The 14,418-nt window shown below is 42.4% G+C and overlaps 1 protein-coding gene and 1 non-coding gene across 2 annotated transcripts in view; one reads left to right on the top strand and one right to left on the bottom strand.

The window, feature by feature from the left end:
• The first annotated feature begins 290 nt into the window (after nucleotides 1-290).
• Nucleotides 291-398, top strand: LOC130952694 (small nucleolar RNA R71). Its single transcript, XR_009074872.1, has one exon. It is a non-coding gene; the product is annotated as a small nucleolar RNA R71 (small nucleolar RNA).
• Nucleotides 399-9,163: 8,765 nt separating this feature from the next.
• The window catches only part of LOC130949684 (receptor-like protein kinase ANXUR1), an 18,080-nt gene continuing 12,825 nt past the window's right edge, over nucleotides 9,164-14,418 (bottom strand). Inside the window, exon 3 of the mRNA XM_057878337.1 lies at nucleotides 9,164-11,649. Coding sequence (XP_057734320.1) covers nucleotides 9,164-11,649 — 2,486 coding nt within the window. The remainder of the gene's footprint in view (nucleotides 11,650-14,418) is intronic.

Genomic DNA, 14,418 nt, shown 5'->3' with positions numbered 1-14,418 from the left:
GACAGACTTTGAGAAATCAAATTGACTTGTTGAGTCAATATTTTGTTCTGAGCCAATATGGCATTCAGAGTATCAATCTCAAGAACTTCTTTCTTCTGATTAGTCCCATTATTCACAGGATTCCTTTCAGAAGTGTACATGAATTGGTTATTTGCAACCATTTCAATTAGTTCTTGAGCTTCTGTAGGCGTCTTCTTCAGATGAAGAGATCCTCCAGCAGAGCTATCCAAAGACATCTTGGATAGTTCAGACAGACCATCATAGAAAATACCTATGATGCTCCATTCAGAAAGCATGTCAGAAGGACACTTTCTGATCAATTGTTTGTATCTTTCCCAAGCTTCATAGAGGGATTCACCTTCCTTCTGTCTGAAGGTTTGGACTTCCACTCTAAGCTTACTCAATTTTTGAGGTGGAAAGAACTTTGCCAAGAAGGCATTGACTAGCTTTTCCCAAGAGTTCAGGCTTTCTTTAGGTTGTGAGTCCAACCAAATCCTAGCTCTGTCTCTTACAGCAAAAGGGAATAGCATTAGTCTGTAGACCTCAGGGTCAACCCCATTGGTTTTGACAGTGTCACAGATTTGCAAGAATTCAGCTAAAAACTGATGAGGATCTTCCAATGGAAGTCCCTGGAACTTGCAATTCTGTTGCATTAGAGAAACTAATTGAGGCTTAAGCTCAAAGTTGTTTGCTCCAATGGCAGGGATAGAGATGCTTCTCCCATAGAAGTCGGGAGTAGGTGCAGTAAAGTCACCCAGCACCTTCCTTGCATTGTTGGTATTGTTGTTGTTTTCGGGTGCCATGGGTTCTTCTTCTCTGAATATTTCTGTTAGGTCCTCTACAGAGAGTTGTGCCTTAGCTTCTCTTAGCTTTCGCTTCAAGGTCCTTTCAGGTTCAGGGTCAGCCTCAACAAGAATGCTTTTGTCTTTGCTCCTGCTTATATGAAAGAGAAGAGAACAAGAAAGTATGGAATCCTCTATGTCACAGTATAGAGATTCCTTGAGGTGTCAGAGAAATAGAAAAATAGAAGGAAGAGGTAGAAAAATTCGAACTTAGTGAGATAGAGTTCGAATTGTGCATTGAGGAGGAGTGGTACTCCATAAATAGAAGGATGTGAGAAGAGGGGAAGAATTTTCGAAAATTAATTAAAAACATTTTAAAAACATTTTGAAAAATACTAATTGATTTTCGAAAACTAAGAGTGGAAAAGAAATCAAGTGATTTTTGAAAAAGATTTTAAAATGAGAAATTAAAAAGATATGATTGAAAACTATTTTGAAAAAGATGTGATTAAAAAGATATGATTGAAAAGTTATGGTTTTAAAAAGATATGATTGAAAAGATATGATTTGAAAAACAATTTAAAAAAATTTGATTTTAAAAATTAATGACTTGCCTAACAAGAAAAGATATGATTCAAACATTAAACCTTTCTCAACAGAAAAGGCAACATACTTGAAATGTTCAATCAAATCATTAATTGTTAGCAAGTATCTTTGAAAAAGGAAAGAAATTGATTTGAAAAATATTTGATTGAAAAGATATGATTTGAAAAAGATTTGATTTTGAAAAACTTAAAAAAAATTTGATTTGAAAACAAAATCTTCCCTCTTGTGCCATCCTGGCGTTAAACGCCCAGAATGGTGCACATTTTGGCGTTTAACGCCCAATGCACTATCCTTTTGGGCGTTAAACGCCCAGCCAGGCACCCTGGCTGGCGTTTAAACGCCAGTCTGCCTTCTTCACTGGGCGTTTTGAACGCCCAGCTTTTTCTATATAATTCCTCTGCTGCATGTACTGAATCTTCAGTTCCCTGTATTATTGACTTGAAAATAGAACCAAGATCAAATAAACAATGCATGCAAGACACCAAACTTAAAATGAGACACTGGACTCAAACAAGAAACATAAAAATATTTTTGGTTTTTATGATTTTGTAATTTTTTTGGATTTTTCGAAAATTAAGTGGAAAAGAAAATAAAGGTATCAAAATTCTTAATGAGAATTCCAGGAATCATGCAATGTTAGTCTAAAGCTTTAGTTTAAAGGATTTAGACATGGATAGCCAAGCTTCAGCAGGACATTGCATTCAAGAGCTAAATTGATGAGAATCAATCAACTTTGGTGATGATAAGAACATCACCTTGAAACACTAGAATTCATTCTTAAGAACTCTGAAAAAAAAATACCTAATCTAAGCAACAAGATGAACCGTCAGTTGTCCAAACTCAACAATCCCCGACAACGGCGCCAAAAACTTGGTGCACAAAATTGTGATCATCAATGGCGCCATCAACATGGTACGCACAATTGCAATCTCAACTCTTTATCACAACTTCGCACAACTAACCAACAAGTGTACTGGGTCGTCCAAGTAATAAACCTTACGCGAGTAAGGGTCGATCCCACAGAGATTGTTGGTATGAAGCAAGCTATGGTCACCTTGTAAATCTTAGTCAGGCAGACTCAAATGGGTGTAGATGATGAATAAAGCATAAAGATAAAGATAGAGATACTTATGCAATTTCATTGGTGAGAACTTCAGATAAGCGAATGGAGATGCTTTGTCCCTTCCGTCTCTCTGCTTTCCTACTGTCTTCATCCAATCCTTCTTACTCCTTTCCATGGCAAGCTGTATGCAAGGGTTTCACCGTTGTCAGTGGCTACCTCCCATCCTCTCAGTAGAAATGTTCAACGCACCCTGTCACGACACGGCTATCCAGCTGTCGGTTCTCAATCATGTCGGAATAGAATCCAGTGATTCTTTTGCGTCTGTCACTAACGCCCCACAATCGCGAGTTTGAAGCACATCACAGTCATTCAATCATTGAATCCTACTCAGAATACCACAGACAAGGTTTAGACCTTCCGGATTCTCTTGAATGCCGCCATCAATTCTAGCTTATACCACGAAGATTCCGGTTAAAGAACCCAAGAGATATTCACCCAATCTAAGGTAGAACGAAGGTGGTTGTCAAGCACATGTTCATAGGTGAGAATGATGATGAGTGTCACGGTTCATCACATTCATCAAGTTGAAGAACAAGTGATATCTTGGAACAAGAACAAGCTGAATTGAATAGAAGAACAATAGTAATTGCATTAATACTCGAGGTACAGCAGAGCTCCACACCTTAATCTATGGTGTGTAGAAACTCCACCGTTGAAAATACATAAGAACAAGAGTGATCATTGGCTTCGGTCCCAAAGAGGGAACCAGAAGAACCAAGATCTGATCTAAGAACTAGATGTCCCCAGATGAAAAATACAATAGTAAAAGGTCCTATTTATAGGGAACTAGTAGCTTAAGAATTACAAAGATGAGTAAAAGACATAAAAATCCACTTCCGGGCCCACTTGGTGTGTGCTTGGGCTGAGCAATGAAGCATTTTCGTGTAGAGACTTCTCTTGGAGTTAAACGCCAGCTTTTGTGCCAGTTTGGGCGTTTAACTCCCACTTTGGTGCCAGTTCCGGCGTTTAACGCTGGAAATTCTGAAGGTTACTTTGAACGCCGGTTTGGGCCATCAAATCTTGGGCAAAGTATGGACTATCATATATTGCTGGAAAGCCCAGGATGTCTACTTTCCAACGCCGTTGAGGGCGCGCCAATTGGGCTTCTGTAGCTCCAGAAAATCCACTTTGAGTGCAGGGAGGTCAGAATCCAATAGCATCTGCAGTCCTTTTTCAGTCTCTGAATCAGATTTTTGCTCAGGTCCCTCAATTTTAGCCAGAAAATACCTGAAATCACAGAAAAACACACAAACTCATAGTAAAGTCTAGAAAAGTGAATTTTAACTAAAAACTAATAAAAATATACTAAAAACTAACTAAATCCTACTAGAAACATACTAAAAACAATGCCAAAAAGCGTACAAATTATCCGCTCATCAGTAGTGTTGGCCAGGGGTTCTGCCTCGATCCATTTTGTGAAATAGTCTACTCTTACTATGAGGAATTTTACTTGTCCCGATCCCTGTGGGAAAGGTCCGAGTAGGTCGAGTCCCCATTTTGCAAATGGCCAGGGTGAGGTCACGCTGATGAGCTTTTCTGGTGGGGCAATGTGAAAGTTGGCATGCTTCTGGCATGGTGGACATGTCCTTACAAATTCTGTAGCCTCCTTTTGTAGAGTTGGCCAATAGAATCCCTCCCGGAGTACCTTTTTGGTGAGAGCTTGCGCTCCGAGATGATTTCCACAAATGCCACTGTGTACTTCCTCCAAGACTTCCTTTGTGTTGGAAGTTGGTACGTATTTTAGTAAAGGTGTTGATATCCCTCTTTTGTACAGCGTGTTGTTTCTGATAGTGTAGTATTGTGCCTCCCTTTTCAGCCTCTTTGCCTCCTTTTCATCTGTAGGGAGTTCTTCTGTTTTGAGGTAGTTTATTATGGAGGTCATCCATCCTTGATCCTGACCTATTATGGCTAGGATTCTTTCTTCTTCCGCTATTGACGGGTTATGTAATACCTCCTGGATGAGGCTTCTGTTGTTGCCCCCTGGTTTGGTGCTGGCTAATTTTAAAAGGGCGTCAGCTCGGGCATTTTGCTCACGAGGTATGTGGTGGATCCTATATTCCCCGAGTTGTCCGAGCTGTTCTTTGGTTTTATCCAAATATTTTTTCATGGTTGGATCTTTGGCTTGGTAGTTTCCTGTTATTTGTGAGGTGATGACTTGTGAGTCACTGTAGATGTTGAGCTTCCGAGCTCCAACCTCCCTAGCCAGCTTCAGACCACCTAATAGTGCTTCGTATTCTGCCTGGTTGTTTGAGGCCGGGAATCCGAATTTAAGGGAGAGCTCCAGTTGAGTTCCTTGGTTGTTCTCAACTATCACACCCATACCACTTCCTGTTTTATTCGAGGATCCGTCTACGTATATGTTCCATTCTATGGGGATTTCCGGGACGTCTGTAAATTTTGCGATGAAGTCGGCCAGGTGTTGCGATTTGATTGTTGTACGCGCCTCGTATTGGAGGTCGAATTCGGACAACTCGATTGCCCATTGTAGGATTCTTCCTACTAGATCTATTTTCTGTAATATTCCTTTTATGGGTTGGTTAGTTCGAACTTTAATGGTATGCGCTTGGAAATATGGGCGAAGCCGCCGGGATGTGAGGATCAGAGCGTAGGCAAACTTTTCTATTTTCTGGTAGTTCAGCTCGGATCCCTGTAGTGCTTTGCTAATGAAGTAGACGGGTTTTTGCCCATGTTTGTCTTCTCTGACTAGTGCTGAGGCTATTGCCCGGCTCCTTACTGCGAGATATAATATGAGCGGTTTTCCTTCTCGTGGCCGAGATAGGATAGGTGGCCGTCCTAAGAACTCCTTGAAGTCTAGGAAGGCTTGCTCACATTCTGTCGTCCATTCGAACTGTTTTCCTTTTCTTAAGGTAGCATAGAAGGGAAGAGATCTTATCGCAGCTCCTGCTAAGAATCGAGATAGAGCGGCTAACCTCCCGTTGAGTTGTTGTACCTCTTTGATACAGGTTGGGCTCTTCATGTTGAGTATGGCTCGACACTTGTCTGGATTTGCTTCAATCCCCCTTTGTGTGAGCATGAAGCCCAAGAATTTGCCGGCTTCTACTGCGAAGGTGCATTTTACAGGATTGAGCCACATGTTGTGTTTCCTGATAGTAGAAAACACTTGAGTCAGGTCGGATAACAATGTATCTTCGCTTTGTGTTTTTATCAACATACCGTCTACATAAACTTCCATGATTTTTCCGATGTGATCTGAGAAAACTTTATTCATTAGCCTTTGATAAGTAGCTCCTGCGTTCTTGAGACCAAAAGGCATCACGATGTAACAGTAGTTTGCTTTTGGTGTTAGGAACGAGGTTTTTTCTTGATCTGGTGGATACATGGGGATTTGGTTGTACCCTGAATATGCGTCCATGAAGGAGAGATACTTATATCCTGATGAAGCGTCCACTAGAGCGTCGATGCTTGGGAGTGGGTAGGGATCTTTTGGGCAGGCTTTGTTGAGGTCGGTGTAGTCGGTGCACATTCGCCACTTCCCATTTGACTTTTTTACTAAGACGACGTTTGCTAGCCATAGTGGATATTTGACTTCCCTTATGAACCCGGCCTCTAGTAGCGCTTGTACTTGTTCTTCTACAGCCTGAGCTCGTTCTGGTCCAAGTTTTCTTCGTCTTTATTGTACCGGCCGAGATCCCGGATAGACTGCCAATTTGTGGCTCATTAGTTCGGGATCAATACCTGGCATGTCGGCAGCTTTCCATGCGAAGAGATAAACATTATCTCGTAGGAACCGTATTAGCGATTCCTTTACGTCTCCTTTCAGGATCGTGCCAATATTAGTTGTTTTATCCGAGGTGTCTCCGATCTGGATTCTTTCTACTTCTCCTTCGGGTTGTGGTCGGAATTCTTCTCGCCTCTGAACTCCACCGAGCTCGATTGTGTGGAACTCTCCTCCTTCACCTCGGAGGTTTAGGCTTTCGTTGTAACAGCGACGTGCCATTTTTTGATCTGCCTTTATCATAGCTATCCCTTCCGTAGTTGAAAATTTCATACATAGATGTGGGGTTGAAACTATTGCGCTGAGTTGATTTAACGTTGTCCGACCTATTAAGGCATTGTAGGCTGAGCTTACGTCGACCACGATGTAATCTATCTTGAGTGTTCGGGACTGGTTCCCCTTTCCGTAGGTTGTATGCAGCGATACGTATCCCAACGGTTGAACTGGGGCATCTCCTAGTCCGAACAGGCTGTTCGGGTATGTACTTAGCTCTTTTTCGTCTAGACTGAGTTTGTCGAAGGCAGTTTTGAATAAGATGTCTGCAGAGCTTCCCTGGTCAATTAATGTACGGTGAAGGTTGGCGTTTGCCAGTATGATCGTAATGACCATGGGGTCGTCGTGTCCCGAGATGATTCCGGATGCGTCTTCCTTGGTAAACGTGAATGCTGGGATGTCTGGGACTTCCTTTTTTCCTTCGACGTGGTATACTTCTTTGAGATGTCGCTTTCGGGATGATTTGGAGATTCCTCCTCCGACAAATCCGCCGTGTATTACATGAACATGTCTTTCCGGTGTGCGAGGTGATCGTTCAGATCGTCCAACATCCTCATCCCTTCTTCTTTTTCTTGGTTCGTCATCCTGATTGGTAAAAAATCGATCTAGCTTTCCTTCTCTTACTAGCTTTTCTATGACGTTTTTCAAGTCGAAGCATTCGTTGGTGGAATGCCCTCGAAGTCGGTGATACTCACAGTATTCATTCCGATTTCCTCCTCCTCTTTTGCCTTTAAGTGGCCGAGCTGGAGGGATTTTCTCTGTATGGCAGACTTCTTTGTAAACATCTACCAAGGATACCCTAAGAGGAGTATAGTTATGATATTTTTTTATTTTCTCTCCGGAGCGATCTTCTTTTTTCTTAGATTCTTTATCTCGGTAGGTAGAGCCGAACTTTGAGGCTTCGACAAGTCGAGAGTTTTCCTCCATGTTGATGTATTTTTGTGCCCGTTCTTGTACTTCGTCTAAGGATGTAGGATATCTCTTTGATATAGATTAGCTAAATGGTCCTTCTCGTAGGCCATTTATAAGGCTCATAATGGAAGCCTCTGTTGGTAGACTTTGTATGTCCATGCATGTTTTGTTGAATCTTTCCATGTAGTTGCGAAGGCTCTCCCGATCTCCTTGTTTGATCCCTAGGAGGCTAGGTGCATGTTTGGCTTTGTCTTTTTGTATGGAGAATCGGGCCAGGAACTTCTTGGCCAGATCGTCGAAACTCGAGATGGATTTTGGAGGTAGGTTGTCAAACCATTTAATGGCTATCTTGGTGAGAGTTGTTGGAAAGGCTTTGCAGCGGACTACATCTGAGGCATCTGTGAGGTACATTCTACTTCTGAAGTTGCTGAGATGATGGTTGGGGTCCGAGGTGCCGTCATATAGAGTCATATCCGGAAGCTTGAAATCTTTTGGAATTTTGGTCTTCATAATTTCTCTGGTGAATGGGTCTTGATCTTTCTGAGAGCTATCTTCTGCGGATGATCGAGTAGCTTTAGTTTTAAGATCGGCTTCAAGTTTTACAAGCTTATCTTCTAGTTCTCTGTGCCGCCTTATCTCCCGGCGTAGATCTTCTTCCTTTTCACGTTGATGTTGGGCTTCTTTCTCGAGTTGCTCCAATCGATTTTGAAGTGCTTCTATTATTCCTGGATTTGATGAATTTTTGTCTCCATTGGTTTCTGGAGTATCTTTGAGTATTGTGTCCGCGTTTTTATGCGGCGTTCTATCTTCCAGACCTGAACCGTGGTCGTTGTCATGGTCGTCTGCCATGTCAATGGGATGACTTCCAGATTCCCCGGCAACGGCGCCAATGTTCCGAGAGTCACCTGAAACTGTAGGTCGGTCTCGGATGAGACCTTCTGTGTTGGTCGGAGCCGACGTGTCCGGCAGGTGTACAGCGGCCGGAGCTGGTGCGTCCGACTTGTTGGACTTGGTGGTGGTGCTGATCCTTCGTCCCCGAAGGGTGGGGGGTACCTGCAAGGGACTCCGATGCTTAAGTTAGCAAGGGTATCAAGCAGGTATTGAGTAGAATTAGAGTATGAGTTATACCTGGATGTTCCAGTGTATTTATAATGGTGAGATGTGACCTTTTGGATAAGATAAGTTAGTTATCTTATCTTATCTTTATCTTTGAGTTGAGGTCAGCGTATCTTCAATGGAACCGCCTTTATCTCTATAGGCTTGGGCTGCCTTTAGGATTTGGGTCGTGTTCCTCTGTTTGGGCCCTTTATTGGGCTTTCCTGTCGATTTGGTCGAACTTTTTGAAAAGAGGTCGGATTGTCTGACCAGAGGAGGTTGGTCGCTTTATCTCCAATCATCCCAGGTCGGATAGCTCGACCCAAGGTATGAACAGAAGCTATCTTTATTTTATTTTTTTATATTTTTTTTTCGAGACATTTGTAAAAGAGAAATGGTATAACTATATACAATATAATATACAATTTTCACATTTTTTACTTTTAATATTAATATTAGAAGTGATGATTAATAGAAATGAGAAGGAAATAAAAAGTTACAATGCAAACTTCGTCTTTTCTCTATATGACAAACTTTTAAATAAAACTGATTTAAGACGAATTAGTGTCTGACTTGCGGATTGAAAAATACATTTGCCACCAAGAATATTAAACTAGTCATTTCTAAGGCTCAAGTTTACGTAGAGTGTGCCGCCATGTCATTATTGTCATTCAAGTTCACTTCTTCAAACTGATGAATTTCATCATGTGAAGCATCAGGATTCTCTTGCAAGTTGAGAGCAAATTCAAGGTTCCACAACAAGTCATTCATGGAGGGACGATCGAGTCCACAATCGGACAAACACTTCTCGGCAGTATCGGCGAACTTGTTCAAGCTCTCCGGGTTGATCTTCCCTTTCAGACAAGGATCAATGATGTTCTCCAATGTTCCTTTTCTCTTGCACTGAAGAGCCCAATCCGAAAGGCTAACTTGATCTTTTGGAAGGTTTGGATTCAATGCGGGCCGAGCACACAACACCTCGAACAGAACCACCCCGAACGAGTACACGTCAGACTTTTCAGTCAACTGTTGCCTCCTAAAGTATTCTGGATCCAAATATCCAAAACTACCCTTCACCACGGTGGTAACATGGCCTTGATTCATGTTTGGACCGGTTTTTGACAAACCGAAATCCGAGACCTTGGCAACCCAATTCTCATCAAGAAGGATGTTAGTTGTTTTCACATCTCTATGGATGATTGTGTATTTGGCCCCAGTGTGAAGGTAATGAAGCCCTCTTGCGGCTCCAATGCATATTTCCAACCTTTGCTTCCATGTTAGAGTCTCCAATGGTTTGTTTCCCTTGTAAAGATGTTCCCTTAAGGTGCCAAGAGCCATGTAGTCATAAACAAGGCACATCTCATCACCTTCCTCACAGAATCCGATTAACGAAACCAAATGCTTGTGCCTTAACTTGGAAAGCATTTCTATCTCTGTTTGAAATTCATTCACTCCTTGTTCTGATTGCGGGTTTGATCTCTTGATTGCTACTTTGAACCCATTGTCGATGACGCCCTTGTAAACTTTGCCAAACCCTCCAACGCCAATAACATTCGACTCGTCGAAATTTTTCGTTGCCTGCTTCATCTCTTGTAACGAGAAGTACCGGCAGAGTCCCTGAGTCATGGCTGACAAGTGGTTGCTACCGCTGCCGTTACTCTTCCCTGACACCGTGGATTTGGTCCCATTGGTGTGCGTGTTCGCATAAACGGGCAACCAACTTGAAGTGTTGGAGTAAGATGCTGGCGCCTTCTTTTTGTTCTTATGAGCAACTATGAGAATTGCAGCGACCACGGCGAAACCAGCACCCCCTGCAGCTCCACCTATGACGATGTGCTTCTTAATGGTAGCGGAAATGCTGTCGTCGTCTTCTGCAAAGCTCCTTTCCTTTTCCTCGTGCTCTTCCAGCATTGCCGAAGGCAGAGGATTAGGACCGGACAAGTCTGTGTCATTGACCTTGAAAATCTCAACCCCGTTAAGCAATGCATCGTAATACGAAGGCTTTTGCTCAACCGAAGGGTGAAGTGCAAGCCAAAGGTTATTGCTAAAGCCTTCATTTCCTTGGGTATACACCACGAAGTCTTTATAAGTTGGAACCCCTTTTCCACCTGACACCGCAATCACATCAAACACATTTGTAACCGTTTGGTTGTTGAGAAAGATCTGGAAGACGAGCTCATTCACTTTGGAATAGTAGTAATCACAAAAATGCAACCTAACAAGGTACATGGAATTAGGATCCACGCTAAAAACCCATGTGAGATTGTAGTGAAGGTTGACATCCTTATCCTCCCCCATGGATCTTGACGTAGAGTAAACACTAGGAGGAGCTACATATTGCGGCATGGATTGGTAATTGATCATGACATCTTTGGCAGCTTGGGTCGTGACGCCGGTTGCCGCACCGAAGAGATATGGTGTGTCGTCGTACCACATCCGGCTTAGACCGGAATCTTGTGTTGCCGATATGAATTGCCCGCCGACGTTTAATCTAAACATGGTCTGAGAATGCATAGCTTTTAAATCGACAGATTGTTCAGCAAAGCCTACCATGGCAGCTGTATCAAACAAGTCGGGCATCTGGATTAGTTGAATTCCGTTGACGAAGGCGAAAGCGCCGTCGTGATTCTCCGATGGCTTGAAGGTGAGGGTGAGGGAGTCAGAATTGAGAGGTGCCAAGGAATACTCTCTGTCAATGTAGGCCTGACTGAGAGCCTGACACGTGATTGATGCACTGAAATTTGTTAAAAGAACAACGCCGTTGGCGGTTACGGAGAAATATGAATTGGAAGGGTCGAAATTAGAGTAAAGAGCGGGGTAGAAATGGAGCCTGAGCCAGTAACGCTTGTCCGGTTGAACGGAGAATTTGTAGGTGGCTTCTGATGGGAAGATTCTTGCTGTCATGTAAGGAACCACGGAGAGAAGCGAAGGGTCTTGGAAGGAAGCTTTTGAAATGACCGATTTGTCCCCTGATACGTACTTGTTGTCTGGTTCCCATTGTCTTCCGTCTGCATCTTTGCCACCGCCTTCTTCCAAACCGCATCCCAAGATCAGTGACTCTGCCTTGTTTGGTTGTGATGAACCATGAATTGCGTTCAACAATACCGTTATACAAACAAGGCACAAGAATGGGAATAGCTTAGTGGTTCTGGGGATATTATTCATGATCGAAGAAGGAAGAGAGAGAGAGAGAGAGAGAGAGAGAGAGAGAGAGAGAGAGAGAGAGAGAGAGAGAGAGAGAGAGAGAGAGAGAGAGAGAGAGAGGCGTACAGGAATTCTGGAAAACTAACGTGGCATGAGGTATTTGGGTTATTTTTTTTTTGTCCTGTACGCCAAGGAAAAAAATGAAGTGGGAGTAGTTTAAGTGTTTATCAAGGGGCTACCTAAGTAAGTCACTCATACATAGAGGCTTAGAAAACTATAGATCTAGCTACCTGGGTTGGAGAGGCCAAACCAGGCAAGAGGAGAATGGTGGATAGTGTGTTTTTCTTTTGGGTTTTTCTTCTTTTGTGTTTCAATGTTTGCTTGTTCTGTATGTTCTTTCAATTCCAACTCTCTTGTGTGTGTATCTGTGTTTTTATTGCTTTGATTTTGTTAGTGTTATTGTTTTGTTGTTGTTTTTTGTTTTTGTTTTGTCACCTTTTTTCCCCCTCTTGTTTCATGGCGTTATTGTTGCATGGCTGAGAAAATTGGAGACGGTTGGGAATCGATGATGGAGAGTAAGAGTCGTAATTGAAGGAGTTGCAAATAATGCTTTGAATTTGAAACGGCTTGGCATCAGCTAAATTTAACATTGCATCAAATACTATAATTAGTTTTAAAGAAGATTTAATTACGTTATAACAAAATTTTAAGCATATACGTTTAATTGCTTAAAAAACTACTAACATCTAAAACTAAGCAGCATATAGTTCCACCCACTTTTGCCAAACCATGAGCAACGATTTTCCCTCTATCCATATCCACACTAGTCCAAGGTCCAGGGTGTTCATAAAAAAACCAAAATGTGGTTAACCGGTTAAAAAATTATAACCACATTTTGGTTAACCAGTTTAATAAAATAATTTTAAAAATTATATTCATATTTTTTAAAATTCGTTAACCAAAACCAAATTAAAAAAAAATGATTTTTAACCGATTAACCAAAACCAAAACCAAATTAAATTCTCCCTTTTTTTCTCTCTCCTTTCTCTTTCTTCTTTTTTCCCTCTTTCTCTCCCTTCTCCCTCTCTCTCCCCCTTGCTTCCCCTCTCTCTTCTCTCTCTCTCTCTCTCTCTCCCCTTCTCTCTCTCTCTCTCTCACTCTTTTCCCTCTCTATCTCTCTCTCATTTCCCTCTCTCTCTCTTTTTCTCTTTCTCCCCCTTCTCTCTCTCTCTCTCTCTCTCTCTCTCTCTCCCCTGCTACTCTTTCTCTCTTCATCTCTCTCCCTTATCTATCTCTTTCAGTCTTTTCCCTTCTCCCTATTTTTTCTCTCTCTCCCCTCACATTCTCTCTCTCTCTCTCTCTCTCTCTCTCTCTCTCTCTCCACATCCCCTTTCTTTCTTACTCCCTTGTCTCTCTATCCTTCTTTCCCTCTCTCTCTCTCTCTCTCCCATTTTCCTCTTTCTCTCTCTCCTTTGCTCTTCCCCCTCTCTTCTTCTCTTTCTCTTTCTCTCTCTGTCTCTCTCTCCTACTCTCCCCTTTGTCTCTTTCTCTCTCATTACCCTCTTTCTCCCTCTCCCTTCTCTCTCTTTTTCTCTCTCATCCCTTTCCTCTCCCTACTCATCTCTCCCTTTCCCTCTTTCTCTTCCTGTATCTCCTCATCCTCCTCCTCTCTCTCCTCTCTTTCTCTCTCTCCTATCTCTTTCCTTTCTCCTTTCATTTCCCTTTTCTCTCTTTCTCTCTCTCCCCTTTCCTTCCTCTCTTTCCCCTCCCTTTTCTTTCTATCTCTCTCTCTTGTTTTTTCTTTTCTCTCTTTCTCTTTCTCTCTCGCTCCTCTCTTTTTTCTTTCTTTCTTTCTTTCTTGCTCTCGCTCTTTTCTTTTCTTCTTTCTCTCTCTCCCCTTCCCTCTCTCTCCTTCTCTTCCTCTCTTCCTTCTCTCTCCTTCTCCTCTTTCTTCTCCTACTCTCTCTTTTCTCTTTCTCTCTCAGCCTTTTCTCACTCTCTATCTCTCTTCTCTCTCTTTTCTCCAAAGCGAGAGAGAGAGGAGAGAGAAGAGAGAGATAAAAAGGAGATAGAGGAGGAGAGAGAGAAAAAGGGGAGAGATGACAAGAGTGAAGAAGTGAAAGAGAGAGAGAAAAAGAGAGAGAGAAAAAGGGGAGAAAGAAAATAAGGAGAGAGAGAGGAAGAGAGAATGAGAGAGATACAGAAAGAGAGAGGGAGAGAGAGGAGGGGAGAGGGAAGGAGAGAGGGAGAAGAGGGGATAGCGAAAGAGGGGAGGGGAGAGAGAGCATGGAGAGAGAGAGGGAGAGAAGGATAGAGAGAAAGAAATGGAAGGGTGAAAAAGAGGGGAATGGGAGAGAGAGAGAGAGAGAGAGAGAGAGAGAAAGAGAGAGAGATAGATAGATAGATAGATAGGAGGGGAAGAGAGAGAGAAAAGGAAGAGAGGAAGAGAGAGAGGATGGGGAGAGAGAAAAATAGGGGAGAGAGAGAGAGAGAGAGAGAGAGAGAGAGAGAATGAAGAGAGGATGAGAGAGAGTGGAGGGGAGAGATATGGGAGAGAAGGGGAGAAAGAGAGGAAGACAAAGAGAAGGGAGAGGGAGAAAAAGGGAAAAGAGAGAGAGAGAGAGAAGGAAGAGATGAGAGGAGGTGGAGAGAAAAGGAGAGAGATGGAGAGAAGGAGATAAGAAAAAGTTACTCGTATCATTTAGAAAGAAAATTATTTACATTAGAAAAAATTATTTATAGAAAAT

This window comes from Arachis stenosperma, chromosome 9 (assembly GCF_014773155.1).
Source record: "Arachis stenosperma cultivar V10309 chromosome 9, arast.V10309.gnm1.PFL2, whole genome shotgun sequence".
Classification (NCBI taxonomy): domain Eukaryota; kingdom Viridiplantae; phylum Streptophyta; class Magnoliopsida; order Fabales; family Fabaceae; genus Arachis; species Arachis stenosperma.
The sequence above is the reverse complement of the archived record's forward strand: the minus strand, read 5'-3'. Positions and strand labels throughout refer to the sequence as shown.